Here is a 16477-nt window from a genome sequence, read left to right as displayed (position 1 = left end):
TTACCTTTCTTACCTGTTGCTCACCTTAGACATCATCTTGCTTCTCCTTGGTGAGAGCAGCCCTCAGGTGGCGTTGGCTGAGGCATGGGGGGTGAAGTTGGCAAAGAGATAAAAACAATGAGCTGGCAGGCATGTGAGTGAAACAAACACCAGAGTTTCATGGGACCCAGCCGAACCGGTCAGAATGTTAGAGGGAGCCCAAGTAATAGCTCTTCCTGTAGGTGTGAACGTCCAAAAGATGCCAAAGTGAGAACTTTATTGCTCAAGGTGAATCTGCCTCTGAGGAATGATTGGTGTGAGTGGACATCTTCCTTGGGGCAGGAGGCTTAGCTCAGCTCTGTGGAATGGATGGATGGCAGGCTGGAGAGAGCCTGGGCTGGAGGCTCCTGGAGTTCAGGCTGAGTTTCCAAAACAAGTCAGCACGTCTGCTAATGCAGGCCCAAGGGCAGCACAACATCAAACTCCTCAAAAGGGCCTGCCTCTCCTTTCCAGGTGTGAATTTGGCCCCAAGGAGGTGATAACACAGGTGGGCTGAGAAGGACCAGAGAGCCGTGGCAAGTGGTAGGTGGATAGAGAGAGGAGGTAAATGTGGCTCCTGGAAGATTAGCAGTGGGCCTGTTAGGAGACCCAGCCAAGCATCAGGAGGAAGATAACTGCTTCTGGGTGACTCATAAGGCCAGTTTGGAGATCAAGTAGTTTCAATACCCCTTCTAAGTATCATGGTGCCTGGAGAAGAGAGAAGTTCTATGGGCTCTGGTGGCCCACTGGGTCCTTTGCTGGTGGCCATAGGCCTTGGCTATCCTGCTGGACCCTCAGCTAGTTTCTGGCATTGTTCACTGCTGGGTTGCAATGCTGGGGGACTGGGGTCATTAAGGCAGAAAGAGACGTGGGCGAGGGGAATGCTCATGGCTTCCCCTCATTGTTCACCTTTAACTCCCTTCCTGGGGAACCTAGGACTTGGGGTGGTGTCATTGAAGCATTATTCTTTAGTTAATGAGGAAGGTGAGTGTTCACGAATCACTGCAAATAAGCATGAGCGAGTGGCGTTTTAAACCGCCATTGTGCCCTCTTCCCCAAGGGTTTGTGAAATTATCTTTTGGTGCTAAGGTGACAGGTCCAAAAAAAATGCGGAAAGTGATGCTGACTGATCTCTTTCCCATAATATAGATACAAGCCCGTGCCTGCCCAGCAGTAGCCGCGGCTGAGATGGCACATGTCAGGCTCGGGGAAGGAGCAGCGGGGGTGACAGGGTGGAGTGGGGTCCCCAAGAGGGGGGAGGCTAAGGGCTAGCTGCCACCTTGCCATGTGACCTTGAGCAAGCCCTTTTCTATCTATCTATCTTTTTTTTAAAATTATTTATTTATTTATGATAGTCACACACACACACACACACACACACACAGAGTGAGAGAGAGAGAGAGAGAGAGACATAGGCAGAGGGAGAAGCAGGCTCCATGCAGCAGGAGCCCGACGTGGGATTCAATCCCGGGTCTCCAGGATCGCGCCCTGGGCCAAAGGCAGGTGCCAAACCGCTGCGCCACCCAGGGATCACTCTTTATCTATCTATCTATCTATCTATCTATCTATCTATCTATCTATCTATCTATCTATTCATTCATTCAGCTATTCATTCATGAGAGACAGAGAGAGAGAGGCAGAGATAGAGGCAGGGGGAGAAGCAGGCTCCTGGCAGGGGACTTGATCCCAGGATCCCAGTTTTAGTATTTGTGCTGTCGAAGCAAGCATGATCCCAGGACTCTGGGATCATGAGCTGAGCCAAAGGCAGCTGCTCAACCACTGAGCCACAGGGGGCCCGAGCAAGCCCTCTTCTATTTCTGGGCCCCTGACTCCTTCATGAATAAAAAGAGGCGGGACTAGTTGGTGGTCACGATCTCTCCTTTTTCCAATGCCCCAAATTTCAAACTGTAAAATACAGGTTGGTTATCATCTGTGACCCTGTCCATTGTCCTTCCTGAGGCTGCTTACATGCTGGGACTTAGAATTTGGGTGACTTGCCGTGGTCCTCACTCCTCCTGGCTTTGGTGTTAGGCCCCTGCCGTGTGGTCTGACCTCTGTCTCCCGAGACAGTTGCTTTCTCCAATGTTCAGTGCTGTTCAAACACAGGCCACGGCCATTCTTAGTGACCACAGGGAGGGGTGTCTGAAGAGCTGTTCTGTACCTCAGGCAGAGATGTGTGTGAGAGGAAGGCATAATTAGCAGCTTCTTAATGATAGGGCCAGTACCAGTGATTAATCAGAGGGAAATTCTCCCGCCATGTATATAACAAAGACTCTTTATCACTTGCCCTAATTAGTGGCTGATGTTTCCCACTTTTCCTTGTCCTTGGCTTTTAGAAAGAAAAGTTTCAAGATGATTCGGTCCCAGTCCCTGTCTCTGCAAATGCCGACGCAGCAAGATTGGAAGGGTCCCCCAACAGCCAGTCCGGTCATGTCTCCCACCACTCCTGTGCTCCCTGGAGCCACTTCCCAGCCCACGCCAGCGCCCTATCCCATGCCCGAGTTCCAGCGGGTCACCATCAGCGGAGATTACTGTGCTGGGGTAAGGTGGCTCCCACTCCCCACTCTCTATCTGCTCCCCTGGGGACTGAGTGAGGGCCGATGCACCTTGTGCGGAGGCCGGGGTCCTTGGGTCACTGGGGACGTGCCTAGTGCTGAAGCCTGGTCCGGTCTGTGGGTGTCTGGGAGGCGGTGGGCAGGATGCACAGGAGTCTGAAGAGAAGGAGGGTCTCAGTGGAGGTAGTGGGTGTGGATGAGTGTGTCTCGGGCACCACTCACCCCTGTGAGGGGGGCCTGGGGCTGCAGGCTGGCACACCGTGGCCATGGCTTGCACGTTCCTTGTGTTCTCTGCATCTAGAATGCTGCTCTCTGTGGAAGAGAAGAAGCTCCCCCTGAGGAAGATGCCAGCTTGCATGTCTTAGGGTTTCCAAATGTTGAGTGGACTTCGAAGTCCAGGTGTTGATTGGTTTGTGTGGAATCAGTTATTGCTGGTTTAGCGCTCCATCTATGGGCTTCCCGCTCAGTATCTTTTTTTTCTTTTCTTTTTTTATTTTTTAAAGATTTTATTTATTTATTCATGAGAGACAGAGAGAGAGAGAGGCAGAGACACAGGCAGAGGGAGAAGCAGGCTCCATGCAGGGAGCCTGACATGGGACCTGATCCCAGAATTCCAGGATCATGCCCTGCGCGGAAGGCAGGTGCTAAACCACTGAGCCACCCAGGGATTCCCCGCTCAGTATCTTTAAATACAGGCTCGACCTTCCCAACCAGGCAGGAGGGTCTTGATGAGAAAGTGAACAAGTAACCAAGTTGGTTCACTTCAGCACAGAAAATGTGCTCATTTTCCTGGGTGGATGTTGCATTTTTGTTGCTTACTTCTTGAAGAGAAGTATCACTTAGTGCCAGGGTTAAGTTTGGTTCTCTCCCCCTGGCCCTGAGCCTGCTACCCACACCTCAATTGTCCTTGTCCTTGTTACTCTCTCTCTTCTTCTTCTTTTTTTTTTTTTTTTTTTTTTTTTTTTTGAGAGACAGAGCACATATGCGCCCAAAGGAGGGGAGGGGCAGAGGGAGAGCAAGAGAGAGTCCCAAGCAGACTCTCTGCTGAGCGTGGAGCCCGACGGATGCGGGGCTCCATCTCACGTCCCTGAGATCATGACCTGAGCTGAAATCAAGAGTCAGATGCTTAACAGACTGAGTCATCCAGATGCCTCCAAAATATTTTATTTTTTGAGGCAACCCTTGGTTTTGGTTTCTTGTGTGTTCTCCCATAGATGGGAGAACTTACAATTAACTTACAGTTAACTTACTTACAATTAACTAAGCATGTATAACTTGTTTCATCACTGTTCCAGTAATGTACACAGTAAGTTCTGTGTACTTACAATTAACTAAGCATGTATAACTTGTTTATTTTTATACAAATGGTGGTTTACTGTGCACATTATGCTGAGTCTAGCTTTTTCTCACTTAACAGTATATCTAGGATATAATGACATATCAATAGATAAAGAACTTCTTTTTTCTTTTTTTCTTTACAAGTGTGTACTATTCCATTTCATGGATTTACCACACTTTAAGTTCTTATGGATGGGAATTTTGTTGGATTGGAAACAATGCAGGCCTTCTCTGAAGATGCAGCACCCCGACCAGGAGTCCTTAGTGTCTACTTGGCCCTGACATATGAGGAGAACAGGAGAAGGGGGAGTAGGGGTAAACTGGCAGCCGCTGAATGGGAGGATGTTGGCCTGGTACAGTAGCTAGCTTCTTTCCATCAGTCTCCTGGCACGGAGCCCCTGACCTGGGCAGTTGGTTCCCAGAGAGCTATGAGTCCATGAGAGGCAGGCTGACCTTGCACATCACCTTGGGTCCCAGTGGGCCTGCTGCTCTGCATGAGGCCCACGGTTATCTATACGTTGGCTGGTGGCTGCTGGTCCATGGGGATCCTGGGCACCTTCTCTGATCTCTTTAGCCATGGCCTAAACCCCTTGCCATGCTGAGTCCATTGGCTCTGCAAAGTGCTTGGCTTGTCAGTCGCAGGCACATGTTTGTCTAAAGTTCTGAGGTGTTTGTGTTCATTCCCCTATTCCTGCTGCTCTCAGAAGCCATCCGCTGGAAGATGTAAAATAGAATTAACACACCCTCATGGGGACATGTGGAATCAGGAAAGGAGAAGCTACATTCTTAACAAAAGCGAGGAGCAACATTTACTAAAAGTGAAAAAACATGACTGGGAAAGATATATACCAACTTCCTTCCTCTGAGCCTGGAGTAGGGCGGAGGAGTGGGGAGGGTAGAGTTTTAGCTGCATCTGTGATGATTCATTTATCCAAATATATAAGAGAACTGGAACAGTAATGAAAAACATTAAAAGTTTTAGCTCTGAAAGGTAGACACATGGGTGTCTTCTCTGTATGTTTAAAATATTTGAAAACTAAAAGTGATTTTTAATTAAAGCAGAGAGGAAATTTCCAAGAACACCCCATCCCCACGCTCCCCCAGCATCTTGTACCTCCCTGTGTTGTGTCACTTACGGTCCTATTATGACTGACTGTTTAGCTGCTTGTCTCCCCAGACATGTTTGGATTTCTCCCGCACACATCCTTCCCAAACAGAGATAAATGAGCCCACCGGAAGGTGGGGATTTCTCTCTTCCCTTGTTAAGAGCCAGGCAGCTCTGGGAAAGCAGAACATGCTTAGGTTTTGGGACCCAGTCAGATAAGAATCTGAAGTTTGACTTGGTAACTTCTGGCGAGTGATTTGTCCTCTCTGGGTCACGGTTTCCCCATGGGTAGAATGGGTTGCCGTGAGGACTAAAATGAAATCAAACCCTTCTCAATAAGTGCTTGTTGACTGGGTGAATTGGGTGATTAACCCACGACTCAGAAGCCAGGGGATGGCAAAGCAGCAGACTGAGCATGCAGAGTTTTTATAGTTACTTCCGAGAGCCCGTATGTTTTCTGAAAGGCAAGTGATGACACTCACCGTCATCAGAGCTATGGTCCAGGCCTTGCCTCTCTGTGTGCAGGATGCAACAGCAGGGCTGAGGTTTAACCGGCAGCACTTGAGGCTGGCCTTGGGTGGGCAGGCTGCAGTGTCTGCCTTCCTTCTCGTCTCCAGCAGGTTAATAAAAACCTTGTCTTCCAGACTCCCAGAGAAAATCAGGTGTTCAGCAAAAACCGTAGTGTTTGTACAAACAGCTTGGGCTGGGTGAGCTGCTCATATTTCAGCAAGTGGTGGGAATGCTCCAGAAACCCAAGTTCTTAGCTGCCAGCTGAAAGCCATCTTTGCAGTAGATCTTGCTAAGGACAGTGGTTTCAGGCCTGCTATTTGAACTCTTCCCTGCACACCCTCTTCTGCAGATCACTGTAGAGGACTATGAGCAGGCTGCCAAGAGCCTGGCCAAGGCCCTGATGATACGGGAGAAGTATGCCAGGCTTGCCTACCACCGCTTCCCACGGACCACAGCCCGGTACCTGGGTCATCGGCGGGTAGACGCTGCACCACCGGAGGAGGGCCTCCCAGGTAGGGCACTGTGGGTACATGTGGGATCCTTAAGTGGAGGACCCAAGAATTGGTGAAGACTTTTTACTGGCTGGATGTATTTGTCCCAGCTGCTGTTTTAAGGATAGGGTCCTGGTTTTGGCTTCCTATACCCATGTTTGCTGGTTTCCCCGAGGATTGATTCTGTGTACACTGTGTACTCTGCCCTGGGTAGAGCTGAGCCATAGAAGTTAAGAGAGAGGCAAAAGACTGTCCCTGAGCTTGAGAGTCCTCCAGAGAGAATGGCAACCTCACCTTGGATATTTAAAACAGCACCATCAGACAGTAAATGCTAAATTTGTTGGTGGGGTGATAGAGAGTCGGGGTAGATGCAGGGAGTATGTTCTGGGGACAAGGAAAGTAGGCTCTGGAGTTAAACACACCTACATTCTGGTCTCAGCTCCACTACTTTCTTGGGCAAGATATTTCTCCAAACCTGGAAAATGAGAATAGTATCTATGTCCTAGGTCTGTTCTGAGGAGTGAATGAGAGAATGCATCTGAAGTACTTTTAGTGTAGTTCTGGCACCTAGTGAGTGTTCAGTAAATGGTAGCTGCGTTTATGCTGCAGAATTTGGGGAAGAGGAGATCGGGGATGGCAGGATGGTTTCTGGGGGAGTCTGGCCTGTGAAGGACCTAGGAGCAGTAGAGGCTGTAAGTTAGGTAATATGAATGAAGACAGTAAGAAACCACAATCTGTAAAGGTGGTCCTGGGGGATCAGACAAGGGCCTAGTGGTCTGTGCCAGTGCCCAGGCCCCTGGCTGCCCTCTGGGTATAATTAGGTGCCTGGGTTTTCCTTGACACCTGGACTTTGAGCATCTGTTACCACCTGGAACCCTGGTTAAATCTCCGCCCTTTTGGACTCATTTCCCTCTCTATCTGAGGCAAGTTGATGCCACCTATCCCAGTTTTGGCAAAAGCAGACAGGACCGACCGTCCAATGTGTACTTTATACAAAACAGAGTATCCAGGGGGCCTGGGAATGAGCGCAGTGAGGCAGACACCGTGGTTTCATGTAGGCCCCTGGCACACTTTAGGGACTCCTGAGCTAGCCTGGGGCTGTGCCTGATGTGGGAACATTGGCTCTGTGCTGCTTCAGCCCCTGCGAAGCCTCACTTCTGTCCTGGGGCAGTCTGTTCCAAGCACTAATTGGAGGACACCCAGGCAGGTCACCCTGCCTTGACTGCTTTCTTTGATGAAGATCCTAGGGTTTCCCCTGCTTGGGCTGGCAGCTGAGCAGCTGCACCCTATGTGGAGTTGGCTGGTGTGCAGAGTTGGAGCCCCCAGATCTACTGCTATTTAGCATAATCTGGTCCTTGGCCAGAGACAGAGCTTATCAAGAGTCAGGAGAACACATTACAAGAGTAATGAAAATAATATCCTCTAATTGATGAGTCAGTCAGGCATTACTGTCATAAAGCATTTCTTTTCTTTTTTTTTTTTTTAAGGTTTTATTTATTTATTCATGAGAGACACACAGAGAGAGGCAGAGACACAGGCAGAGGGAGAAGCAGGCTCCATGCAGGGAGCCTGATGCGGGACTTGACTCCAGGACCCTGGGATCATGTCCTGAGCCAAAGGCAGATGCTCAGCCACTGAGCCATGCAGGCGCCCCACAAAGCATTTTTTATACCTACTTTTGCAGCCTTTATAACAGCCCATCACGGCAGGGTGTGTTATTCTCAGATGAGCCAGCAGGATCCGAGAGGTGGAGTGGTTTGTTCAGTCTCATAGCTGGGAAATAGCCAAGAGGCATTTTCTGCCTCCTGTGGGCTAATATTTGTGGGGACAGATAGCTCTGTCCTTGCCATTCCCTGCTCTGTGGGAGATAAGCTGCCTATTCTGTGCTTATTTGGGGAGGTGGGGGGCTTTTCCTTCTAGCTCCTTGGCTGCCCTGGGCTCAGGAAGATGTGGGTGGACAGGGACAATTATTCCCACTGGGCAGTCCCAGGTGCTGCCTGTTATTTTATTAGGAGAAGACACAGTGGCCCTTTTTAATGTGCCTGGAGTCCCTGTCATGCCCAGGAGGCTGAAGCTCATTTCAGTTAAATTAAAAACATTTACTGAAGTGCCAGCCATGGGCCAGGGACTGCTCTAGGAAATGGGGATACAATAGTAAACAAACCAAACATCTACGACCCAAGATAAGTAAGCGACATTATTTTTCATAGTGGTAAATGCCAGGGAGATGAAATAAAACAGGGAGGGAGATAGGTGACGTGAGGGTAGGTGGGGGTAGTAGAGATGGTTGGGTTTGAGATGAGATGATGAGGATGGCCCTCATTGAAAATGTGACTTTTGAGCTCATGTCAGCTCATGAGGTCAAGGGCACATTGCCATCACTCAATCCTGTTTTGCAGACTTCCACCCTCCCCCTCTGCCCCAGGAGGACCCCTACTGTCTGGACGATGCTCCCCCCAACCTGGGCTACCTGGTTCGCATGCAGGGAGGCATCCTCTTCGTGTATGATAACAAGAAGATGCTGGAGCGCCAGGAGCCCCACAGCCTGCCCTACCCCGACCTGGAGACCTACACAGTGGACATGAGCCACATCCTGGCTCTCATCACAGATGGCCCCACGTAAGCCAGCTTTCCCCAAGTGCCTCTCTTTGGGAAAGGCCAACCAGATCCCCTTTTTATTCTGGGCTTCCCTGCACTTTCAATCATCCCAGAAATAGAGTACTTTCCCCTTTCCCCAGTGCTTTGTGGGTTCCTGCAACAATTTCCCATCATAGGCTGGCACATTCTTAGAGTTGGTACTACCTGTCTCTTCTGCATCCTAGAGGTGGACTTCTGTTTGCTGGTGGCCACCTGGCTACCTTAAAGCGGCTGTTCTCCCTCTCCCCAGGCAGGGCAGCACCTTGGTAGAGAATCAGCCCAGGGCATCATAGATGGTAGAAGAGAGATGAAGACTGTTGCTTTAGGTGTTAGGTTTTCCATGTTTCTGGAGGGGAGAGTGCAGGAGGCCTGGGAACTTTGTACCACGGCCCCCAGGATGCTCGTGGGCTTGGCCTGAGCTAAACTGGTGGGCAGTTATCTCTGCATCTGGCCCCTCTCTTGTTGGTGAGCCCCTCAGCTAATCAGCAGGAGGTTTGGCAGCCTGGCCCTGAGCCGTGGAGTGGCTGTGCCGAGTGCTTGGCCAGGACTGGGCAGCTGGGGGAGGGGAAGGGTGCGGTCACTGCCCAGGAGCCTCTCTTGCCCTGCCTTCAGGGTTTTGCTGGGAATGGTGTGACTCCAGTTTCCAAGGGAGGAGAGTGGACTGCGGGGGGATGGGCGGAGTGGGTCTTGGGCCTCACTGATCTGAGGGCAGCGCTAAGATCTGGGAGGGGAAAATGCAATTCCCAGGAGGCTCGCCTCTGCCCTGCAAGGAGGAGCTTTGAGAAGCCTTGGGAGGGAGAGGTGGGAGGACTCCGGCTGTTCTAGGAGGTATGTAAGCAGTGGTTGTCCTGTCCGGGAGGCTGCCCAGGCCAGTCCTCCTGGGGAAGGGACTGGGTGAGATAGCCTTTGAAATCCCTTCTGACTCAGACTCTTCATGCTTCCTCTGTGATGTGCTCTGGGGCTTGCCTCGGTCAACATGATGGTGCTGTTCCAGGGTCGGCAGCTGCTCCTTATGAAAGTTTGAGTGATTGCATGCCAAGGGAGCTGCTGTTTGTTTGGGGGTCACAAGGAAGTAGGGTGGCGTGACTTGTGGTTGAAAGTTCTGTGTGGCTTGTGGCAAATGGCCAGGCCCCTGGGCTGGGTGTGGGCTGAGAGTTGGCTAGGAGCAGTGAGTGTTCCCACCCTCGGTGGCCTTTGCTGGCTGGTGGAAGCATCAGTCCCTACAGAGATTTCTGTCCTAGTAACAAACATCCCTACATTCTTAATCTACCCGTCATACAAAACCACCTCCACTTGTCCTGAAACCTCAGAGTTGCAGGGTCTTTAGGGGTTGGGGTTTAGGAAACATCATTAGGTCACAAGATGGTTCCTCTCCATGCCAAGGTGGGCAGGTCTTGCCTTATATAGTTTGGCTCTATTACTCAAGTTCTGGGCAGAAGCAGGAAGGGATGAGGAGACTTTTATTGAGCATCTACTCTGCTCAGTCTTGGACACTGCCGTCTCCATATTTACTTGTGGGAAACAGATTTGGGATGAATTGCCTAAGCACATAAAGCTAGACGTCAGACAACCTGTACAAGGTCCCGAAGGCAGCTTTGCATTGCCCCCAGTTGATTCTCCATTTGTTTTGGAGAACACATAAAGGTGGTTCCACAGTCCAGCTGGGTCTGCAGAAAGCTGGAACCCCCCCATCCCTCCCTACTGCATCCTGACCCTCCACCTGAGGGCTGGTCTCCATGGCCACTGGAGGTCTGTAGACTGGAGAGCTTGATGGGACTTCTCAACTGTGGTTTCTCCCCCTTCCCCACCTGCAGGAAAACATACTGTCACCGGCGACTGAACTTTCTGGAATCCAAGTTCAGCCTTCATGAAATGTTAAATGAAATGTCTGAGTTCAAAGAGTTGAAGAGTAACCCCCACCGAGACTTCTATAATGTGAGAAAGGTGCGTCAGTGGGCCAGAATTGAGAGCCAGCCCTCCCGGTCCCCCTCCCAACCCACTGGCATGCTGTGAGCCAGTCTGGGGCTGGTCACCTGTGTGGCCTTCCTTGGCCAGATGAGTGTGATGTGTACATGCAGAAGGAAGATTGGAGCGTTGCCTTCTTTCTGTCAGGCCATGCCTCAGATGGTAGTTGGTATGACTCTAGGTGGAAACCTTGGTCCACGTTATGTACCTGTTGCAGTGTGCCTCTTCCTTGGAAAATAGGGTATGGTCTGTTAATTGGTCATAAGACTTGAGGCCAGGCTGCTTTTAAGGTAGAGGATGTCTTAAGTTCATCATGGAGAGAGAAAGGCTGTTATGACCTCTTGGGGTTGGGAGTTCATGGTTTTGGTTCCTTCTGGATCAGGTATGGGTAAGGAAGAGCAACCGAAGTGCTCTTGTCTCTGCCCCTCCCCTAGGCTGGGTGAGCAGCCTTAGCCTGGGCCTGGGGGCTGCAGCCCGGGCAGGTGTGTGTGTTAAAGGTCATGGCCTCCAGCTTTTCCAATTTCTTCCCATTTAACTAATATCAGTGCTCAGCTTAGGGTGTTGGATGTTGAACAGGAGCCACTGCCCATGTCCTAGATGTTCCCAGCCTAGTCCTCTCAGTGTGAAGTGTTGTGGCAGGGGTGGCATCCAGGAAGAGCCCAGAACTGAGCAGATGTAAAGAGTGCACCTGGGCAGGGGTGGGAGGCCAGGGAATGGAAGGGATGGCGTTCCAGGCAGAGGGCACAGTGTATGCTGAAGACCAGGGGAGAGAGTGCTGTGCCATGAGAGGGGAGACCATGCTGAGTGTGTGGTGTGACAGCAAGTGGTGCAGTTTGACAGGAGCTCCGTGCCGGGGGATAGCGTGGTGCTGGGCTGTGGGGAGCATCAGGTGGCAGAGGTAGGTGAGGTTCTGGGCCCTGACGGAGCCCCCGGGTTTCTCAGAGGAAGCAGGGAGCAGGGAGGGGGCACGGTGGTATTCTGGGAGAGAAGCTCATGGGGGAAGGGTGGGGATTGGGGTCCTGGTCTCCATAGGGGCTTCTGTCCCAGGCGTGACCCCTTGAGGACTGCCCCTCCCTGGGGTCAGCTCTGGTAAGGGAGTGTCGGTCAGGGGAGGATGTGGAGCCCAGGCCTCCCTGACCTGCTCGGGGATACCCAGAGTGATGAACAGAAGGCCTCCTCCAGGGAGGCCCCGAGGTTACTTCTGTGAAGCAGCCTGGGGTCTGGCATGGACTCTCACTTGGATGGAACCTTAAGAGAGGTGGCTTCAGCTCATGGGCTATGGGGCTTTTGGATGTGTCTCGGGGGTTCTAGGCAGAGGTAAGAGGATGTGTTAGAAATCACCTGCCTGGTATTTTCACCTTTGAACACAGCTGCTTCTCCCAGCCTCAGGTGTTCAGACAGGTGGGTGCTTCAGGCACTACGCCAGCTCCTCAGCTCTGCCTGAAGCACCCCACCCGCCCAGGTGGGTGTCTGAGGAAGCTCGCTGGCCAGCCCAGTGCAGCCCTGCCCTGTGTATGAATGCTCTGGGCCCATTGCTTCCTGCTGCCTGGGGCTGAGGTGTCCTTGCGAATTGCACTGGCTCGGACATTGTTTGCTTCTGAGGTGGGGCCTCAGTGGGTGTTCCTGGGCCAACCAGCTGCCCTCTGGCTGTGATACGGGAGAGAGTCCTGGTGGGGGCTGTGGTTGCCTACCCCTAGGCGTTCCCTGTCAGTCTGGGGGTTAATGTGTTCTCTGGATAGGGATGACCTTCACCCCTGTGCTGTGACTCAGTGTCCTGTTCTCTGGCACCACAGCAGTCCATAAACACGGGCCAGATCTGTTCCAAGTCAGGCCTCTGTCTGCCCCTCCTTGCCTCCCGGGTCCTGGCTGCTTTATCTTACCCTGGAAGCTTCTTTGGGAGGAGAGCTGGATTTCTGAAACCCAGGGTGGGCTGGGAGGGTGGCCTCCGTATTTCCAAGGTACCTGTCAGTGTTGGGAGGACAGGCCAGAGCCGTGGTCTGAGGCGGAAGCTGTGAGGGGCCATGGGTCCGGGGGTGGTGTTTATGAAAGTGCCTGCAACATCACAACAGGGCATGGCTTATGACACAACGAGGCCCAGCCAGCCGGACTGTGTAATAAGACATTTGTTTTTGTTCAGAGCTGAGAACCAGAGCTGAGTGTGTTTACTGCCTAGGAGTTAGGTAAGATTAGGCCTTCTCCACTTTGGTTTAAGTGTCATATCAGGCATAGCAAATAGGCTTCATCTTCTGTGCCAAACTTGACCAGTTGGCAGCGGCTGCTCCCAAAGCCTAGTGAAAGTGCTGCAATCAATTATTGGTGTCTGACACGCATGTGGAAATGGTCAGTGTTGGCGCCGGGGCCGGGTATTGCCAGCCCTGTTTGTAAACCGTACTGTTTGCTTAGACCCGGATCTGAGGTAAAAGCAAGGAATGCACTTGTATCTTCTGGTGAATTGAAAACACTGACCTCCAATGACAGGTTCTTTTACTTGTTCCTAAAATAACCACCTTGGACATTCTAAAGTTTGGATTGGATGCTTCCTGGATTGTCCAGTTGTTTTCCTCCTTCATCTTATGACTTGTGGGGGTAAGGACAGGCTGCACCCCCTGCAGTGTGTCATTGGTATGCTAGAGGACACAAAATGCAGAATGTGCTATGTCATGCTGAGTTAGTTGAGTCCAGCTGTGTCTGGCTGAGCTAAGCCAGGCTGACCACTTGTGCATCCCACATGAACCCAGCCTGTCCCTGACGTGACTGACCATTTACACTGTGCTTTGGGTGATGTCTTAGCTTTTTGTGCTTGCAGTTGTTTTATTTCTCTGATGTCTAGTGGCCTGTCTTTCTGGTTGGAAGTGGCAGGATTAATGGCAAGAAGGGCCCCGATGAGTCGGTGATGTGGCCAATGACATGGGCTGGCTTGTATAATGTTCACAGAGATTGCATAGATCAAATGTCTGGTTTGGCATGAGTTGGAGATGCCTGGCCAGCTGTGGACAGCATTCCCTGGCCAGCGGTCAACCGCCTCCTCATCCCAGCCCTGGCAGCCTACGGAGCCACTCTGGTGGTTGGCAGCATCCTGGCCTGTGAGCCTGCTGCCATCTCCTTGGGGACCTCTCTGAAGCCCATTGGGCTTATGCAAGGGGAGTCAGGATGCCCACTGTGACTTCAGGCCATCCCTCAGCTTAGCGAGGGCTCCGTTTCCTCAGGGCTAGTGGCTGAAGGGAATGCCCCAAGAGAGGTCAATGTGAAGAATGGTATTGTGTGGGGCACTCGGTGGGCCCTTAGAGTTCTATGAGGATGCGGATATCACCATTTGTTCATTCATCCATCCACTGATTCAACAAATATGTCATACTAGGCCCTGGGGTAGGTGTTGGAGACTTGGATGCATCAGATGAAGTCCTTGTCTTTTGATGACTGTGCTCCCAGTTTAGGGACAGAGGAGATAGGGACTTTGTAGAGTGAATCGGGAGGATGTGACAGTAATGGGAGTGTCTGTGCTAGTTTTCCTGGCTGGGTGAGGGAACAACTGGCCAATGTGCTGGGGGTGCGAGGTGCGGATCAGGATTGGCTTCCAAGTGGAGAAAGTTGTAAGAAATCTGGGGTAGGTGGATGATTGGTGGGAGCAAGGAAGGCATGCCAAGCAGAGGAGACATATGGGCAAAGTGATGCAGTGCCTTGAGCACCTGTTAGTGGTTTGTCAGAGTTGGAGCAGAGAGTGGGCAGTGGCAAGGTGGGAATTAAGGTTGGAAGTGAGCCTTGAGTCCCAAGCTATGGAGCTTGGGCTTTATCTTAAAGACTTGGGAGCCACTGATGGTTTGTGAGGAGGAATGGCCAGACCCAGCCTACATTTTAAAAAGCTCTCTGGGTGCTGTAATGAGGTAGGTAGGGCAGTGAAGCTAGCGGGAGGACCAATTTCAAAGTCTAGAGGAGAAATTGGGGGGAGGGGTGTAGATCTAGGCATTGGTGGGGGCCACGGGTGCTGAGATTTTGCACTCCACTTTGAGGGTTGGACACCCCAACTCTTATTGCCAGTGGAGGTGGCCTGGCTCATGGTTGGTGGGCACTGCATTGCAGGTGGACACACACATCCATGCGGCTGCCTGCATGAACCAGAAACACTTGCTGCGCTTCATCAAGCACACGTACCAGACAGAGCCTGACAGGGCTGTGGCGGAGAAGCGGGGCCGGAAGATCACCCTGCGGCAGGTGTTCGACAGCCTGCACATGGACCCGTATGACCTCACTGTGGACTCACTGGACGTCCATGCGGTGAGTGAGCTTCTGCCCTAGTGCCTCACACCATCCTGGGTGGTCTCTCAGCCCCCTGGAAAAGAGCTATGGTTGTGCTTACGCCAGCTGCGTAAGCACCTCTTTCTCTTCTAGCCATAGAATTTGGCCTCAGGGAATAACAGGGCCACGGGACAGGGGGAAAGTGTGGACCCTGGAGTCAGACTGGTCCCAGTTCTAATTCCCCTTGTATCTGTTGGGAGTCATGTACCCTTAAGCAATTCACTTAAGCTTTTATTTCCTTGGTTATAAAATGGTGAATGCCATGTGCCTTATTGACACTACAGTTATTAGAACACTAAGTGATGGTGCAGCTGCTATAGAAGACAGTATGGTGTCTCCTCAAAAAGTTAAATCTAGAATTACTATATATTCCAGCAATTCCTTTCCTAGGAATAGAGCCTGAAGAATTGAAAGCAGGGACTACACAGCTGCTTGCACCTCAAAGCTCAGAGCAGCATTATTCACAAGGGCCGATAGTAGAAGCAGCCCAGGTGTCCATCAGCAGGTGGATGGATAAATAAGATGTGGTAAATACACAGTGGAATATGATTCAGTCCTAAAAAGGAATGAAGTACTCACACCTTGAAACCATGATGCCAAGTCAGAAAAGTGAGACACAAAAGGACCATTAACGTACAATTCACTTGTATGAGGCGTGTAGAATAGGCGCATTCAGAGACAGAAAGGAGTGTTGGTTTCCAGGGGCAGGAGGAAGGGGTCATGGGGAGGTACTGTTTAACAGGTACAGGGTTTCAGTTTTACAAGATAGAGAGTTCTGGAGCGGCAGGGTAGTGACAGTTGTACAGCACAATGCACTGAATACCATTGACCTATACACTTAAAAATGGCTAAGATGATAAATTTTGTGTTATATGTATGTTACCACAATAAAAAATCTTCATAATACAAATAAAGCACCGAATGAGGTCATGTGGAGAAAGTGCCTTATGAAGTCCAAGCAGGAACAGAGACCCTTTATTCCCGACTGTTCAGTAGTTGGGTGTTTTCAGCTCACTCGGTCAGCTGTGCCCCTGGCCATGGTGCCCTGGGGTGCGAGGCCCCTGGATCTTTCACAGAGGGCCTCACTAAAGGACCCCCAGGCTGACCGGGCGAGGACAGGCGTCCTGGCTCCAGGACTTTCCAAGCTTTCGTGTGGGAGTGACCTGCATCTGTCAGCATGGCCTCCTTGTAAAGGCCTGGAGAGGGAAATGTGCGTGGATGGTCGCTGATCTGCCCAGAGGTCTCTCTCCAGGGCCGGCAGACATTCCATCGCTTCGACAAGTTCAACTCCAAGTACAACCCTGTGGGGGCCAGCGAGCTGCGCGACCTGTATTTGAAAACGGAGAACTACCTGGGAGGAGAGTACTTTGCTCGGATGGTCAAGGCGAGTGAGCCCTCGGCGTCTCCAAGCCCTCCCCGGAGCTGACACCCCCTTGCCGGCAGGGTGGGGGCGCCTCATGGCCTCCTGACCCCCCCCCGCCCCCCCCCCCGCCCTGGAGTCCCTGTCGGTCCACCATCCCCCTGGGGCAAGGCTGGGGTGCCCAGGGGGCTCGTGCCGTGGTGCT

The 16477-nt window shown here is 51.6% G+C and overlaps 2 protein-coding genes across 15 annotated transcripts in view; one reads left to right on the top strand and one right to left on the bottom strand.

Moving 5' to 3' along the window:
• The window catches only part of AMPD3 (adenosine monophosphate deaminase 3), a 71096-nt gene that overhangs the window by 43394 nt on the left and 11225 nt on the right, over positions 1 to 16477 (top strand). For all 14 annotated transcript variants that reach the window (XM_026008255.2, XM_026008260.2, XM_026008259.2 and 11 more), the window contains 6 exons: positions 2355 to 2559; positions 5876 to 6038; positions 8417 to 8636; positions 10469 to 10598; positions 14697 to 14891; positions 16165 to 16296. In XM_026008255.2, coding sequence (XP_025864040.1) covers positions 2355 to 2559; positions 5876 to 6038; positions 8417 to 8636; positions 10469 to 10598; positions 14697 to 14891; positions 16165 to 16296 — 1045 coding nt within the window. The remainder of the gene's footprint in view (positions 1 to 2354; positions 2560 to 5875; positions 6039 to 8416; positions 8637 to 10468; positions 10599 to 14696; positions 14892 to 16164; positions 16297 to 16477) is intronic.
• Positions 7479 to 16477, bottom strand: part of RNF141 (ring finger protein 141) — a 58642-nt gene continuing 49643 nt past the window's right edge. The window contains exon 6 of the mRNA XM_026008267.2: positions 7479 to 10462. Coding sequence (XP_025864052.1) covers positions 10435 to 10462 — 28 coding nt within the window. The 3' untranslated portion in view covers positions 7479 to 10434. The remainder of the gene's footprint in view (positions 10463 to 16477) is intronic.

The sequence above is a fragment of the Vulpes vulpes genome, chromosome 11 (assembly GCF_048418805.1).
Source record: "Vulpes vulpes isolate BD-2025 chromosome 11, VulVul3, whole genome shotgun sequence".
Taxonomy (NCBI): Eukaryota; Metazoa; Chordata; class Mammalia; order Carnivora; family Canidae; genus Vulpes; species Vulpes vulpes.
This window is presented reverse-complemented; position numbering and strand designations above follow the sequence as displayed.